The sequence below is a fragment of the Ochotona curzoniae genome, unplaced genomic scaffold (assembly GCF_017591425.1).
Source record: "Ochotona curzoniae isolate NIBS_2020 unplaced genomic scaffold, NIBS_Ocur_1.0 contig_1274, whole genome shotgun sequence".
Classification (NCBI taxonomy): Eukaryota; Metazoa; Chordata; class Mammalia; order Lagomorpha; family Ochotonidae; genus Ochotona; species Ochotona curzoniae.
In genome coordinates, this window is record NW_024465023.1 from 7,694,833 (window position 1) to 7,708,262 (window position 13,430).

Here is a 13,430-nt window from a genome sequence, read left to right on the forward strand (position 1 = left end):
GACTGTTCTGTTAATCAGTAGCACGTTGATTTAATTAAAACTGTTCTATAATATGCTTAATCCTTTATTTACCCCTTGTTGATTCGGTAGCAGAGTAGTCTTCACTATTCTGTTCTGCTTTGTTTGTAATTTGATTTCCACAGAGTTATATCATTTAAAAAAGATCCCTGTTGAGAATTCTGATTGGAATTGCATTACAAATATATATTTAAAATAAAAAAATAGCTATTTGTGAATGGCCTGATTGGTGATTTTGGTGACAAACACGAGTACATAGAAACTGCACACAGCCAATTCATGAGACAGGTTGCATCTAGACAGATGTTACAGGACTGGAAGTAGGGAGTGATGCAAAGGGTGTTATGTCTTATTTCTTAAAAAAGAATTCATGAAGCATGGATAGCAAATTATTAAAATGTGCTAATTCTGGGTGGTAGGGGAACTTGAGTTTTTATTATGGCAATGTGAGTATTTCTATTTGAAATGAAAGAATATAACTAGGCACAGACATCTCAACACACAGCATATCCCTTGCGAGGGCTATGAAAAGACTGGAATGGTAGATGTTTGTGCAGAGTTTGTAGCTGGATGAAAGGGTCAAGGTCAAACACTAACTTTACTACTTCCTAACGTCATGACTCTAGGCAAGTTTCTTAACCAGTCTCTGCCTCAGTTCCTCACTTCTGTAGTCAACACAATAATAACAAATGCTACCTAGGGTGCTTGTGAACATTAAAGAAGTCAACGCGTGGAAATCACTTAAAGCAATCCCTGCTGTTTGGCATATGCACAGTAAGTGTTAGCTCTCATCTTTGTGTCATTATCATAAGTTCTATATATATCACCTTGCTTTGGCAGCCACTTAAAATTGTATATAAATGTTGACATCCGAAATATGTGCTTTTCTGCAGCTTATTTGACTTGACATTCATGTGCACTTTTGTAGGGAAATGGCTCATTCCAAGACTAACTTTTCATGGACAGCCCCCTTCCACCCGTGTCTTGAGAACCCAGCGCTGGACCTGTCAAGCTACCGAGCAGTTTCTTCTCTTGACCTCCTTGGAGACTTCAAACACGCCTCGAACCAAACCGAGGAGCCTTCAGTTTATGAGGAGAGCTCCCTGGCCTCCATGCCCCGCCCACTGCGCAGCCGGGCCTTCTCTGAGAGTCACATCAGCATGGAGCCACAAGGCACCCGGGCCTGGGGCCATCATCGGAGAGAGCTCTTCAACAAAAGTGACGAGACCCAAGCAGATCCTCTGGGGGCCAGGAAAAAGGCCTTCCCTCCTCCTCGCCCTCCACCTCCCAACTGGGAGAAGTACAGGCTCTTCAGAGCAGCCCAGCAGCAACAGCAGCAGCAGCAACAGCAGCCACTGCCACCGCCACCGCCCCTGCAGCAAAAGCTGCTGCAGAAGGATGAGGAAGAGGAGAGCAAGGAGGAAGAGGAAGAGGCGGAAGAGGAGGAGGAGGAGGGAGAGGAGGAAGAGGAACTGCCACCCCAGTATTTCAGTTCAGAAACCACTAGCTCCTGTGCCCTCAATCCTCAGGAGGTGCCCGAGCAGCCACAGCCACTGAGCCTCGGCCCCGCTCAGGCCCCGAGGCGGGGTTCCCAAGGCCTTCCTGCAGAGCAGGAGCCCTTTCCGCTCCATTCCAGCAACCTCTTGCCTCCAGGAAGGGGCCGCCTGGGATCTCAGCCTGAACAGGCTCAGCCTCCTTGCTGTTATGGCGCTGGTGGGCTTTGGAGGACGTCAGAACAGGAGGCCACTGATCCCACCAAGTAAGTGCCAGGACCTAGGCTTGGCCCGTTAATCTGCTCCCAGCCTCAGTTGTCTTACATGGGAAATGGGCACAATGAGACTATGAAGATAGTCTACATAAGGGACATAGCTCCACACTTATTGTTCCATAGGGTTGTTATGAATATTAACATAGTCAACATAAAGGATATAGCTTCACACTTAGCCCATAGTAGATACCCAGGCATTATTGATGTCCTTATCCCTGAACGTCATTATTACAATACCGTATGGCTTTAAGGCCTACATCAGAGCCTGGCCCCTGCTTCCAAAGGCATTAAGCCCTCGTGGGTTGTATTATGCCTTTCTTGGAAACCAGGCTCATGCTCTGTACTACCCTCTATTCTGTTTTCCCTCCAGAACAAGAGGCCTGCTCCCCAGCAGACCCGCCTCTCCTCTTGGCTGAGTAAGCTGGGCTTCTGCATTTTCCCCTCCACCCTGTTATTAACTGTAGTCCTGGGGCTGGCTGCTTTATGCCCTGGTAATTCTGCCCAACAGATAAGGCCATTCTTTTTTTCTCTTGCACTATTCTCCCTCTCCTTGTTTCCCTGCCCCACCGGCCGCCTTTGTTTTAGTAGGCAGTAGGTGGAAGTTCATGGAGCCAGCTGCCAGGGCAGGGAGGGCAAGGCAGGAGTGTGGTTTTTATGGTCACTCCACTGTGCTAATTCTCATCTGGGCACCCCACAATAATGGATTACCCTTTTTTCATTTCAAGACCCTAGCGCGAGGATCATCAGTGCATGGTGCTTGGGCTTTTCGGAGCTGATTGCCTTCCTGTGTGCCATGCAACCCACACTCTGCTGGAGATGGGGCCAGGGAGACTGGGGTCTGTGAAGTGCGTGCTTCAGATCCCTTCATAGCAAGGGTTGTTGTTATTAGCTGTACCTTGTTCTGGTGGCTTTTATGGACAGGCACATCTATTACGTGACCATCTGGAGCAGTTGAGCAGTTTTCCAGCCTGCGGTGCCACGACCACAGCATTTACAGGGCCAGGCTCCCAGGCATCCTGATTCTCTTATCAGATCCTTTGCAAGCTGTCCAGCCAGCTGGGGAGCATTCTGACTGTAATTAGAAAACATTTGGGCAAAGTCACTGTGCTTGTTTCCTGTCACTGCAGGGACAAGGGAAGGTGGCCTCATTAATATAGAGTGGCTCTTCACCAGTATTTCAGAGCAAAGAATGGATAAATGAAAGAAAGAATATGTACTAAGCATTTACTAATACTGCACAGTACTAGCATTTTCTAGCTGTAGTTTCATCTAATTCTTCCAACTGCCCTGTTGGCTGTTCCTATCCCTACTTGTCAGATGAGAAAACTAAAGCTTAGCAAAGTAAGAGAGGATCTCATTTGCTACAACACTGCAAATACTCAATGCCGTCACTGAGTCCCAAACCCGCACCTGTTTGCCCTTCCTGGGCAGCCTGTCTCAGAGGGGACTTGCTCTTCCAGTAGGCTTTGCCTTTAGGGGACCCTCTCCTCTCCTGTAGGCTATGGTAGATGTAGCAATTGGAGCAGTTCCAGACCATTCCCCTACCACCTCTACGGATCACCTTTCACCAGAGAGAAGGAAAATTATATTACTAGAGATCTTATAACTTGCACCACAGAGTTTTGCTTTTTTACTGACTAAGGATACTAGGGGGGGTACCCCCTGTGTTTATACTCAGCCTGGGCCTGTAGCTGTAAAGACCCATTAGCGAATCTTGTTTGAGCGATGGTGGTTTCAGAGACAACATCCTTCCCACGCAAGCTGACATTTTTTACTTGCTTACTACGTGCCAAGCATCATTCTAAGCACTGTGGTGTCCACACGATCCCTGACATCCAGTGATTTGATTTATACTTTTTTTTTCAGCTTTGTGATGGTACAAGCGTGATAGGCACTCAGTAGATACTGGACTTCAGATTATTAATTTGGATCATGTCTGGGGCTAGCCTGTGCAGTTTAATCCTTTCTTATGACGCTTGCCAGTGGCAGAGAACACAGCTCCCTGGCAGCCCTGCCACCAGCAGAGGAAAATGGCAGTGCTCTGCGCTGGGCTGTGTTGTTCAGCTGCGGTGTAAAGTAGGTGGGGGGAATTCAACGGACTTGCAACCTTAATAGTATATTCTACTTATGATGGTTCCATCAGAAAGAAGCCCCCGTGTAAGTCAGAAAGCATCTGTGCCTCTGTAATGATTGATTTAATCTTTACCACAAACTTCTGAAGCAGTGAAGATTAGTGTACTCCACTTGCTAAATGAGAGAAGCAAGGCCTGAGAAGAGAAAAAAAAATCACACACAGTGTGAACCCAGAGAGCCCTGGCTCCCTCTGCCTACCGCATCATCTCAGGAGCTCAGGGTTCTGGGACCAGACTCTGTTCTAGACCTTAGGAACACATAATGTTCGAAGAGGGAAGCAGCCTTAATATTTTGTAAGCAAGAATATTGTTAGGGGCCTTAAGTATCATACCTATATTCAGTTTTAAATCTACCTTCTTACTTTATGCTTTCTTCCCTAACCCATGTCTGTGGAGTGTTTTTTCTTCATTCTTACCTTTACATATTAAGGATAATGACCCTTACTTATAAATTTATTTATAAGCAAATTAGTTATATAAAGATTTGTTGAATGTTTTTTACCTCTCCCACCACCATTAATATCACATGCTCCTATACTATTATCTAATGGCTACCCTAGAGATAACATAATGATCAATGTCAAATACTTTTTGATAGTTTTACTTATTTTCAACAAAGTGGAAGGATTTTAGAACACTGAAACTATATATACACATCTATTTTTTCACAATAATAATGATGATAATAGACAAAGGATAGTGTTAGGGGCAAATATACATGTGTAATGTGAAAATCAAAAGACATACAAGGCTGCCTTAAAGTCAGCCATGTTAAACCACATCTTACAGCTTACATAGTATTCAGTTATTCAGTATGGGAATAGGTATAGAAATAGATCTGTGATCCCATCAAGGGTTGATTAAATTTATTAACTCTAATTCAAGTGGCATGTGGCTTCCATTATGGACCCAATGCATTTCCTTTCTGTGCTTTGTGGGAAAAATCAGATTTTTGCTTCAATGTTCACTATCAAATTCAGATTCTGTTCTCACTGATCTTTTATAACCTCATCTCTGTTAACAAGGTGATGATAAAAGAAGTCCCAGTGCTGACTATGATATGTATACCACTCAGAATCTTTCATTGAAAAATTCAAAATCCCAAATGCTTCAAGCCTCAAATGTTTTTAAACTTATGAGAATCTTGGGTTTTTGGTCAAGTGTAGTCAAATCATTAGGCCTATGCAAACATTTCAAAATGTAAAAGCTTCTCAAATCTAAAACACTTCTGCTCTCAATCATTTTTGGATAAGGGATACTCAACCTGTAATACCAAAACAAGATTGATTCTCCATAAAGCACACACATTTCGAGTCAGAACTTCAATGTATGCCCCAAGTATTTGCCATATGATAGGAATTTTCTAAGTTGGTGCCTTCATATTGCCTCTAAAATGTTCTCCCTTTTCCCAAACATAAACATATTCCAGCCTGAAAGTTCCTTACCTGTAGGCCTTCGTATGATGTCAGGTTGTCCCTTGGCAATGTGGCATTGTGGCTCAAAGCACAGATTCTAGAGTCAGGTTTCCCTGGTACAAATCCCAGGTTTGGGCTGATAGCTTTGCTCTATCTCTGCGTGCCTCTTGTTCTTTCTCCGTAAAATGATTGTTGTGAGCATTCAGTTATTTCCGTGTACCTGTGTGGATCTATCTTGGGACAGTTTCTAAGGGCACAGTCAGCACTTTGCGGATGCTAGTTGGTCCAAATACTGTTTCTCTATCAGTGTAACAGGCTTGAACAATGTAAAACAAATGTACCTAGGATGAGGAATATTGGCATGCCCAAGTTTCTTTTGTGTGATGAATTAGGAGACAGCATAGCATGAATCAGTAAATAGCTGTGGAGCCTTTTAACCATTATTTTTGACCTTTAGCTAAGAGCTGCAAATAGCTGCAAAAATGACTAATGAGTTTTTCCTATTTTTCCCTTGCAGACAGCTAGAGGTTAGCAAAGGGGTAGTGACACAGACAGGTGGAGGGTGGGGCTGGCTGGTAGGCAAAGAAAACATAATGGGGAGTTTTGGGGGGTACCTTCCCTTAGAGAAACCATGGATAGAACGATTTGTCCCTCCGGCACTAAAACCTAATATGAGAACATGTTTATGTCCACACTCCAGATAAGAAGCTGTAATGACAGGAGAGACCAAACCCAAGCCAGCATGGAGCCAGAGCTACTACTTTCCTGAGGGGAAAGTCTCTTTCACGGAGCAGGGCTCTGATAAACCCAAGACAACAGGTCTGCTGCTCTACTCATTGAACCCCAAGGGTTCCACTGGTTTCATTTTCCTGCTGCACAATCACAGAGGACCCTAAGGTCCTTGGAGATATTCTGGAAAGAGAGAGATGGCTATGCTTGCTTAGGCCCAAGGCTTATCCTACAGTAGGCACTCTCAGAAGAACTCATGAAAGATGTGGTGGACCATGACAACTCCCTGGCCAGGGCACTAACCCCAGTCCAGATATGATGATCACTGCTAAGATCATGCATGACCTCTTTGCTGCAGGACATCTGCCAAAGAAGGGACATCACAAATGAGAGTGGCACGGGGGAACAACAACAACAAAAAGATAAGTGTGCCTTTGTAAGCCAGAAGACTAGATGGCCCTGTCTCAGATAGTTCCTCAAACCCAGTACTTTTTGTAATCCATATATTGGAGCCATAAACCAAACCCAAAACTTTTTGTGGCCAGCCAGCTTTTCTAGATTTTAATGTGGATGCTGATGACCAAGCAAACACAATCTGAAAAGAAGTCCTCCAAGCAGTTGAAGTCAGGGACGTGGAAGTACCCTTCTGGATTCTTAAACATTGGCATTAGTTGGCTTCTATGGCCTTCATGTGACCTGTTTACATTTAAACATTATGTCCTGGTCCATTTGTTTAGACTTATTCAAATAAGGCAATGTCTGATTTTACAGAGGGTTAAATTGAAGAAGAAAAATGTTAGCAGTTTCTCAACAGAGCTGCTCCAATGGTCCCTCTTTCTTTTCCACAGACAAGAGTTTCAGCACTTGTCACCTCCTCCGGGGGCTCCAGCAGCCCCTACCTCTTATTCAGCTTATTACAATATTTCTGTGGCCAAAGCTGAACTGCTAAACAAGCTGAAAGACCAACCAGAGATGGCAGAGATTGGCTTTGGAGAGGAGGAGGTGGATCACGAACTGGCTCAAAAAAAGGTAAAATGTTTTTGTTGTTGTTATTTGTTTGTTTTGTTTTTAAAATATGCTTTAGAGATTTTTATTATTTACCTTGAGTATGTCTGGATGGTGACCAGCTCTCTACACAATCTAGAATATCTTGCATTTCCATATATTCAGGATAAAAGTCAGCCTCTGTGTTTCTCACAGATCCAACTCCAGTCTCTTTCTGACCCAGCTAATAATAATAGTAATAATAATAATAATAACAATAACAACAATAATAGAAAGAGGAAAAGGAAGAGGAGGAGGAAAGTCCCATAGGTGTGAGAAATCTTTTTGTGCCGAGGGCAATTTATATATATATTTATACATTTCTAACATCACTTATGAGCTATATAAAACTATTAATTTAAAAATCAGATCACTATAGATTTGTTGATTTCAAGTTCCACCTGTGGTTGCCCTAGCAGGGCGAGACCAAATGATTTTTGTGGGCCTTAAGGTAGTCCATGGACCAGTCATTCTCTACTTGTGCTAGAACAGTCTTATAGTTAGCTATTACTAATATATTTTTGTGATATAGTTCCATAGGCTCAGCGATTCGCCCTGCCCTAATACTTTTTAAAAATCAGTGATGAGGACTGATTTGCCCAGGGATAACAGAATCCAAGACTTGAAGTTAAGACTGCCTGAATTTGCGCTCCTGCTTTATCCTGGAGTTAAACCAACTTTGTCAGAATCTCAATGACTGCTGTGTGCCAGAGTTTTGCCCATGAAGCCTGGCCAGTGGCACTGTCACAGATCATTGTTTTCTGTGTCATTTTCCATTAAAGAGAACAGAATAAGTAAAGAAAATAAGGAGAAATTATAGGCTGGTAAACTTTAGTATGTATTTGCCAAGATGGTCAGTTATCTCTTGGAAGTACAGAAAAAAATGGAGAAATCATTGTTGTTCAGAAGTCTCTCTTCATGTAAGTACCTGGAGCTTGGTGTTCTAATCAAATTCCTGGAATCGCTTTGCCCTCCCTCACTTGCCCGTTTTATTTCATAAGCAAATAGAGTTTCCATGACAACCTCAAAGGCCCAATTTACAACTTTGTGGACATTTGAACTCGGTGTAGATTGCTCTTCTGCCTGTAATTCTCTTTCAGAATCAGACCGTAGGAAAGCACGAGCCATTCACGAGAACTCTCCCTCCAGTTTCTCATCTGAAACAAATATCAGAAACTGAAGCGCGGTAGTGTCCAAGGCGTATTGATTTAGATGCCTGCTTCCTTGGATGCCACGCTTTCTGCCCATGGCAAGGCTGCTTCTAGTTTACTCATGCCCTGGCCTCTGTAGGGACAAACCTAATAAATGTCTGACCAAGATAAGAGACAGACGATCAGCAATGACAAAGCACAGAATCAAGAGTGACTTGAAGTGATTGTGGACGGGCCAGAACAGTATTTATCTCTGAGGAAGAGAGGTGAGGAGGGTCACCTGTTTGCAATATCTGAGAAAACAAAAATAAAACAACTAAGCTCTGGTTAAGTCTGTGACATTCCACGTCGCTGCTGCACTTTCTCCACAACTGAAGTTCAGATGGCAGAACACAGGCTCTGGGGAACAATGGGCTCTCTCCATTTTTGTCCTTCCATCACTCCCGGAGCCTGGGAATCAGAGTGGGTAGGCAATCTTTCAGGTGTGTCATCCTTTGTTCAGGACGCTGACTGTTTGGTAGAGCAGGGGATAGAATTATAACTGTGAGCCTGGTGACATCTAAATGTGTTGCCTCTTTCATAATATTGCTAATCCTCAATTCCCAGTGGGTTCTGGAATTTTTCTCAAGTGAAAACTTACTTATTACTCTTCAGACTAAGATCAAGATGTTGCACGGTGCGAGAGAGATGACAGCAGACAAGGCTAGGTGTATTATGGTGTATTTACTAACCAAGCTTGGTGATAACAGGGCCCACTAGATATTAGCAAATAACAAGTCCATGTGACAATCCAGCCTGAATCAAAACCCTGAGAGGAACAAACAGTCATTACCCTGAAGTCCATCACTTAAACTGAAGGCCGATGTTCCAGCTTCCCCAGCAATATAAGTTATCCTAAGAGACGTGCAGCAAACAACCTGCACACACTTACATAGCCGCAAACATTCACCTTTCCCTGGCTTCTCTGTCCACATTCCATTACTGCTAGGCCTCACCTCTGTTGAAACTCTTGAAAGTAACAAATTGGAAATACAAAGCGCCTTAGCATTACATCTTGTTATAACATCTTGCTACAACTCATTGTTGTAGTCACTGCAGAGGCTCTGGTCAACATGACATGGGTCCGTTCCTGTCAGAACCTTTCAGTTGGTTACATATTCATGAGTTTTAATGCTCCCAGTAGTAATAGTAGTAGTAGTAGTAGTAGTAGTAGTAGTAACATGAGTAAATGTGCATTGAGCACTTCATGTGCCAGGCATAATAATATTAAGTATTTTGCTTCTGGGATCTCCTTTAACCTTTGAAATGACCCAGGGAATAGGTAGGGAAACTTTTCCACTTTACAAAAGTTGGATGAGGTACCTTACCATGGTAAGGCAATAGGAAGAATTGGAATTTGAAGCCATCTGTCTCTGGCTCTGCAATGCCACTCCTTGTGACTACAGAGGTTTTGTACAACCTTGGATAGATCCATTGCTGTCAGAACTTGTAGCCAGACAAGTTGCTGATTCCTGCGGAGATAGAGGGCACAAAGGTGGGCCTGGGAGAATAGAAGTAGCCAGAATAAGAAAATAGATAATAGAACACAGGTGGAGGCTGAGGCTCTAGTTTAGAAGAGCAAGTGTTGCAGCCGTGGAGGTCAAGCTGCTGCTTGGGAAGCCCACATTCAGTATTGAAGTGTCTGGTTCAAGTCCCAACTCCTCTGCTTCTGATTCAGCTTCCTGCTAATACACATTCAAGGAAAGAGTCAGATGATGGCCCGGGCACTTGAACCCATCACCCACATGGGAGATTTGATGGAATTGCAGGTTCCTGGCTGTGGTCTGGCCCTGCCATGGGTGTTGTGGAGAGTTGGGAGGTGACCCGGTAGATCAGAGATCTCTGCCTCTGTTTCTTCATATCTCCATCTCTGCATCTCTCTGTCACTCTGCCTTTCAAATCGAAACATCTTTAAAAGGAAGAATCTCAGAGACATAAGAATGAGTGTGGTGAATAGAGGAGGGTAAAAAACTAATCCTGAAAGAGTCTTAGGACCAAATGGCAATAAGAACTGTAATGACAGCAACTTAGCTTTTATTGAGCATGTACTTAGGGCCAAGCCCCTTTCATGTCCCATCTCCTTGAGTCCTTATTCCAGCCAAGTGAGGTGGATAACTTTGGTTACCGCCATTCTCCATGAGAGAAAGTGAAGCGCAATAAAGTCAAGTCATCCAAGTTTGCACTACTGGGAAGTGAACCAGCAATCATTTAGACTCCAGAACTCACACTCCTACTGAAAAGGTCTCAGAATTCAAGTGGAGGGGACAAGAGTCTATCAGAGTGCCGTCAATGTGCAATACACTTGGATAGATAAAGGAGAATGAATGGAGGGATAGGCAAATACTTGATAACAGACATGTTTCCAACTTAAGCTCTCCCACATTCTAGTTCTCATTTGCTAAATAATCCCAGCAAGTATTTATCAAGCTGCATTTGGCAAATGAGGCTTAGCTTTTGGGTATTAATGCCAGAAAGTCTATTGGTAACACAGACAGGGAGAAACAGTGCCTGCCCACAGACAACTTGCCCATTCTGTGCTATCTGAATCCTTGTAACTAGAGGTTCTAGGCCCAGATCGGTTTCTGTTGGTCCTCATTATTATATGTTGTCTCCTGTTAATCTCCCCTTCCCCACCCCCTGTCTAGATACAACTTATTGAAAGCATTGGCAGAAAGCTCTCTGTTCTGCGAGAAGCCCAGCGCGGGCTGCTGGAGGACATCAATGCCAATTCTGTCCTTGGAGAGGAGGTGGAGGCCAACTTAAAAGCTGTTTGCAAATCCAATGAATTTGAAAAGTACCGCTTATTTATCGGAGACCTGGACAAAGTGGTCAACTTGTTGCTGTCACTCTCTGGACGTCTGGCTCGGGTGGAGAATGCTCTCAACAGTATTGATTCGGAGGCTGACCAGGAGAAGGTAGAGTTGGGGGTCTCTGGCATGTGGCTGGAGGGAAATGTTGGTTCTTCTCTGGGTTCCCTCTTTCAGCTTTTGAATATTATGAGAGGTAGTGTAGCATAGTTTTAAAAGTTTGAGAAGGGGCCCACATTGTGGTGTATTCAGTTAAGTCACTTCTTTACCATGTTGGTATGCCATATCTGAGCTTATTAGTGTGCCCGGGAAGCTACCAGGTGATGGCCCAAGTGCTTGTTTCATTGCCAGTCACAAGGGAAGTCTAGATGGAGTTCCAGGCTCCTTGCTTCAGCCTGGCCCAACCCAAGCTATTGGAGCCAATTGGAGAGTGAATCAGCAGATAGGAGATTTCTCTTTCTCTCATACTCCCATTCAAATGAATAAATAACTTTTTTTTAGAGTGTAAGCACTAGTTTTCCATTTCCTGAAATTCTGTCTCTACAACTTACTTAGCTTCATTCCATGTCGCTCTCTTAATGAATAAACTGGGATCTGTACACTGCCTGTCTCATGGAGTTGTTGCTGAGAATGAGGTTAGATTAATCCTAGCTAATGTCTTAAGACAGGACCCTAAGCATAAACCCTGGGTCAGGGCTGACTTTCAGTTGTAGTAACGGTTGTAGTAGAAACAACAGTAGCAGCACATTTGCTTCATGTGGTCTCATCAAGTTGTTGGGATACGGAAGCTGTCAGTTTTTTGGGTCAGCTTATTCATATACATTCCTGAATGAAAATAGCGTTATGTTTTCCTACCTATGTGGCTTGGATACAACCTTCAGTGCACAGTAAAAGGCACTTATGTATGTGCATATGTATGTGAACACATGCACTCATGCTGAGACACACACCGTTATAGAAAGCATCCCACGGTAATGGGAGCTCACTGGATGGGAGTGGACACAAACCATCTTTGTTAGAGCCTTCTTCCCACTACCCCCAAATCTAATGATATTCTATGAATTAGAGACACTCTTAGTGATAGAAACACCCTTAGAGATAGTTATACATCTTCCCTTTAAAAAAAAAAAGTTGATTTTTTTAAAGGCAGGCTTACAGAGAGAAGGAGAGATAGAAAGATCTTCAGTCTGCTGGTTCGTCCTCAGTCGGCCACAACAGCCAGAGCTAAGCTAACCATAAACCAGTAGCCAGGAGCTTCTTCTGGGTCTCCCATGTGGGTGAAGAATCACAAGGCTTTGGGTCATCCTCTACTGTTCTCCCAGTTCCTAAGTAGGGAATTGGATGGGAAGTGGAGCAGCTGAAATATGAACTGGCATATGGGATGCTGGCACTAACAGGTCTAAGGTTTGCCTGTTGAGCTACTATGCCAGCCCCATGTACATCCTCCTTCTGCTACAAGAAATAAAGGTGTTTTCATGGGGGCTGACTTTAGGGTACTGATTCATTAGCAGGATGGAGAGCAGCTTTGTGGCAGATTGCGGGGTGGAGTCCAGAAAGCAGCATTTTTAGACCCATGTCTGGAATTGAACTAGCCATTAATTGCTTCTCTGCTTCCCCAGTTGGTGCTGTTAGAAAAGAAGCAGCAGCTGACAGGGCAGTTGGCAGATGCTAAGGAGCTGAAGGAGCATGTGGACCGCCGGGAGCAGCTGGTGTTCGGCATGGTTTCTCGCTACCTGCCTCAGGAGCAGCTCCAAGATTACCAGCACTTTGTCAAGATGAAATCTGCTCTCATCATTGAACAGCGAGAGTTGGAGGAGAAGATCAAGCTTGGGGAAGAACAGCTCAAATGTCTCAGGGAGAGCCTACTCCTGGGGCCCAGCAATTTCTAATGCTACCAGCGGTTGGCCACTGCACACCTTCCCTGCCACAGTGGGAAGTGCATGCAGTTGGTTGGGAGTAAATAGCAGTTAGTTAACAGTTTGTTCCAGCCCTTTGCCCTGGGTGTCTCATGCTGTCCCTTTCCTAGCAGTGATCCCAGCCAGTGAGGAGATCCTGGGGAGACTCTAAGCGTCGTCTACCCTAGGAAGCTGCAACAAGGTGTGCTCATCCAACTGCACTGTCCTTCCCACGGCGTGGGTGTGCACAGGCAAGCACTTACTGCACACGGAACTAGCAAAGTGCCTGCACGCTTCTTAATGCTAAGACACCAAAGATATCACAAACTCACCACCTCCCCACTTCCTGGAATTAGCCTCCTAAGGCTCTGAGAGAAGCTGCTGGGTGCTGGGTGCATGCAGCTCCACTCAACTCCAGGGCTCCCTGCCCAG

The 13,430-nt window shown here is 44.2% G+C and overlaps 1 protein-coding gene across 1 annotated transcript in view; it reads left to right on the forward strand.

Moving 5' to 3' along the window:
• Window positions 1–13,004, forward strand: part of SHROOM4 (shroom family member 4) — a 205,591-nt gene extending 192,587 nt beyond the window's left edge. Inside the window, exons 6-9 of the mRNA XM_040998630.1 lie at window positions 947–1,777; window positions 6,911–7,091; window positions 10,942–11,211; window positions 12,723–13,004. Coding sequence (XP_040854564.1) covers window positions 947–1,777; window positions 6,911–7,091; window positions 10,942–11,211; window positions 12,723–12,992 — 1,552 coding nt within the window. The 3' untranslated portion in view covers window positions 12,993–13,004. The remainder of the gene's footprint in view (window positions 1–946; window positions 1,778–6,910; window positions 7,092–10,941; window positions 11,212–12,722) is intronic.
• The last annotated feature ends 426 nt before the right edge of the window (window positions 13,005–13,430 follow it).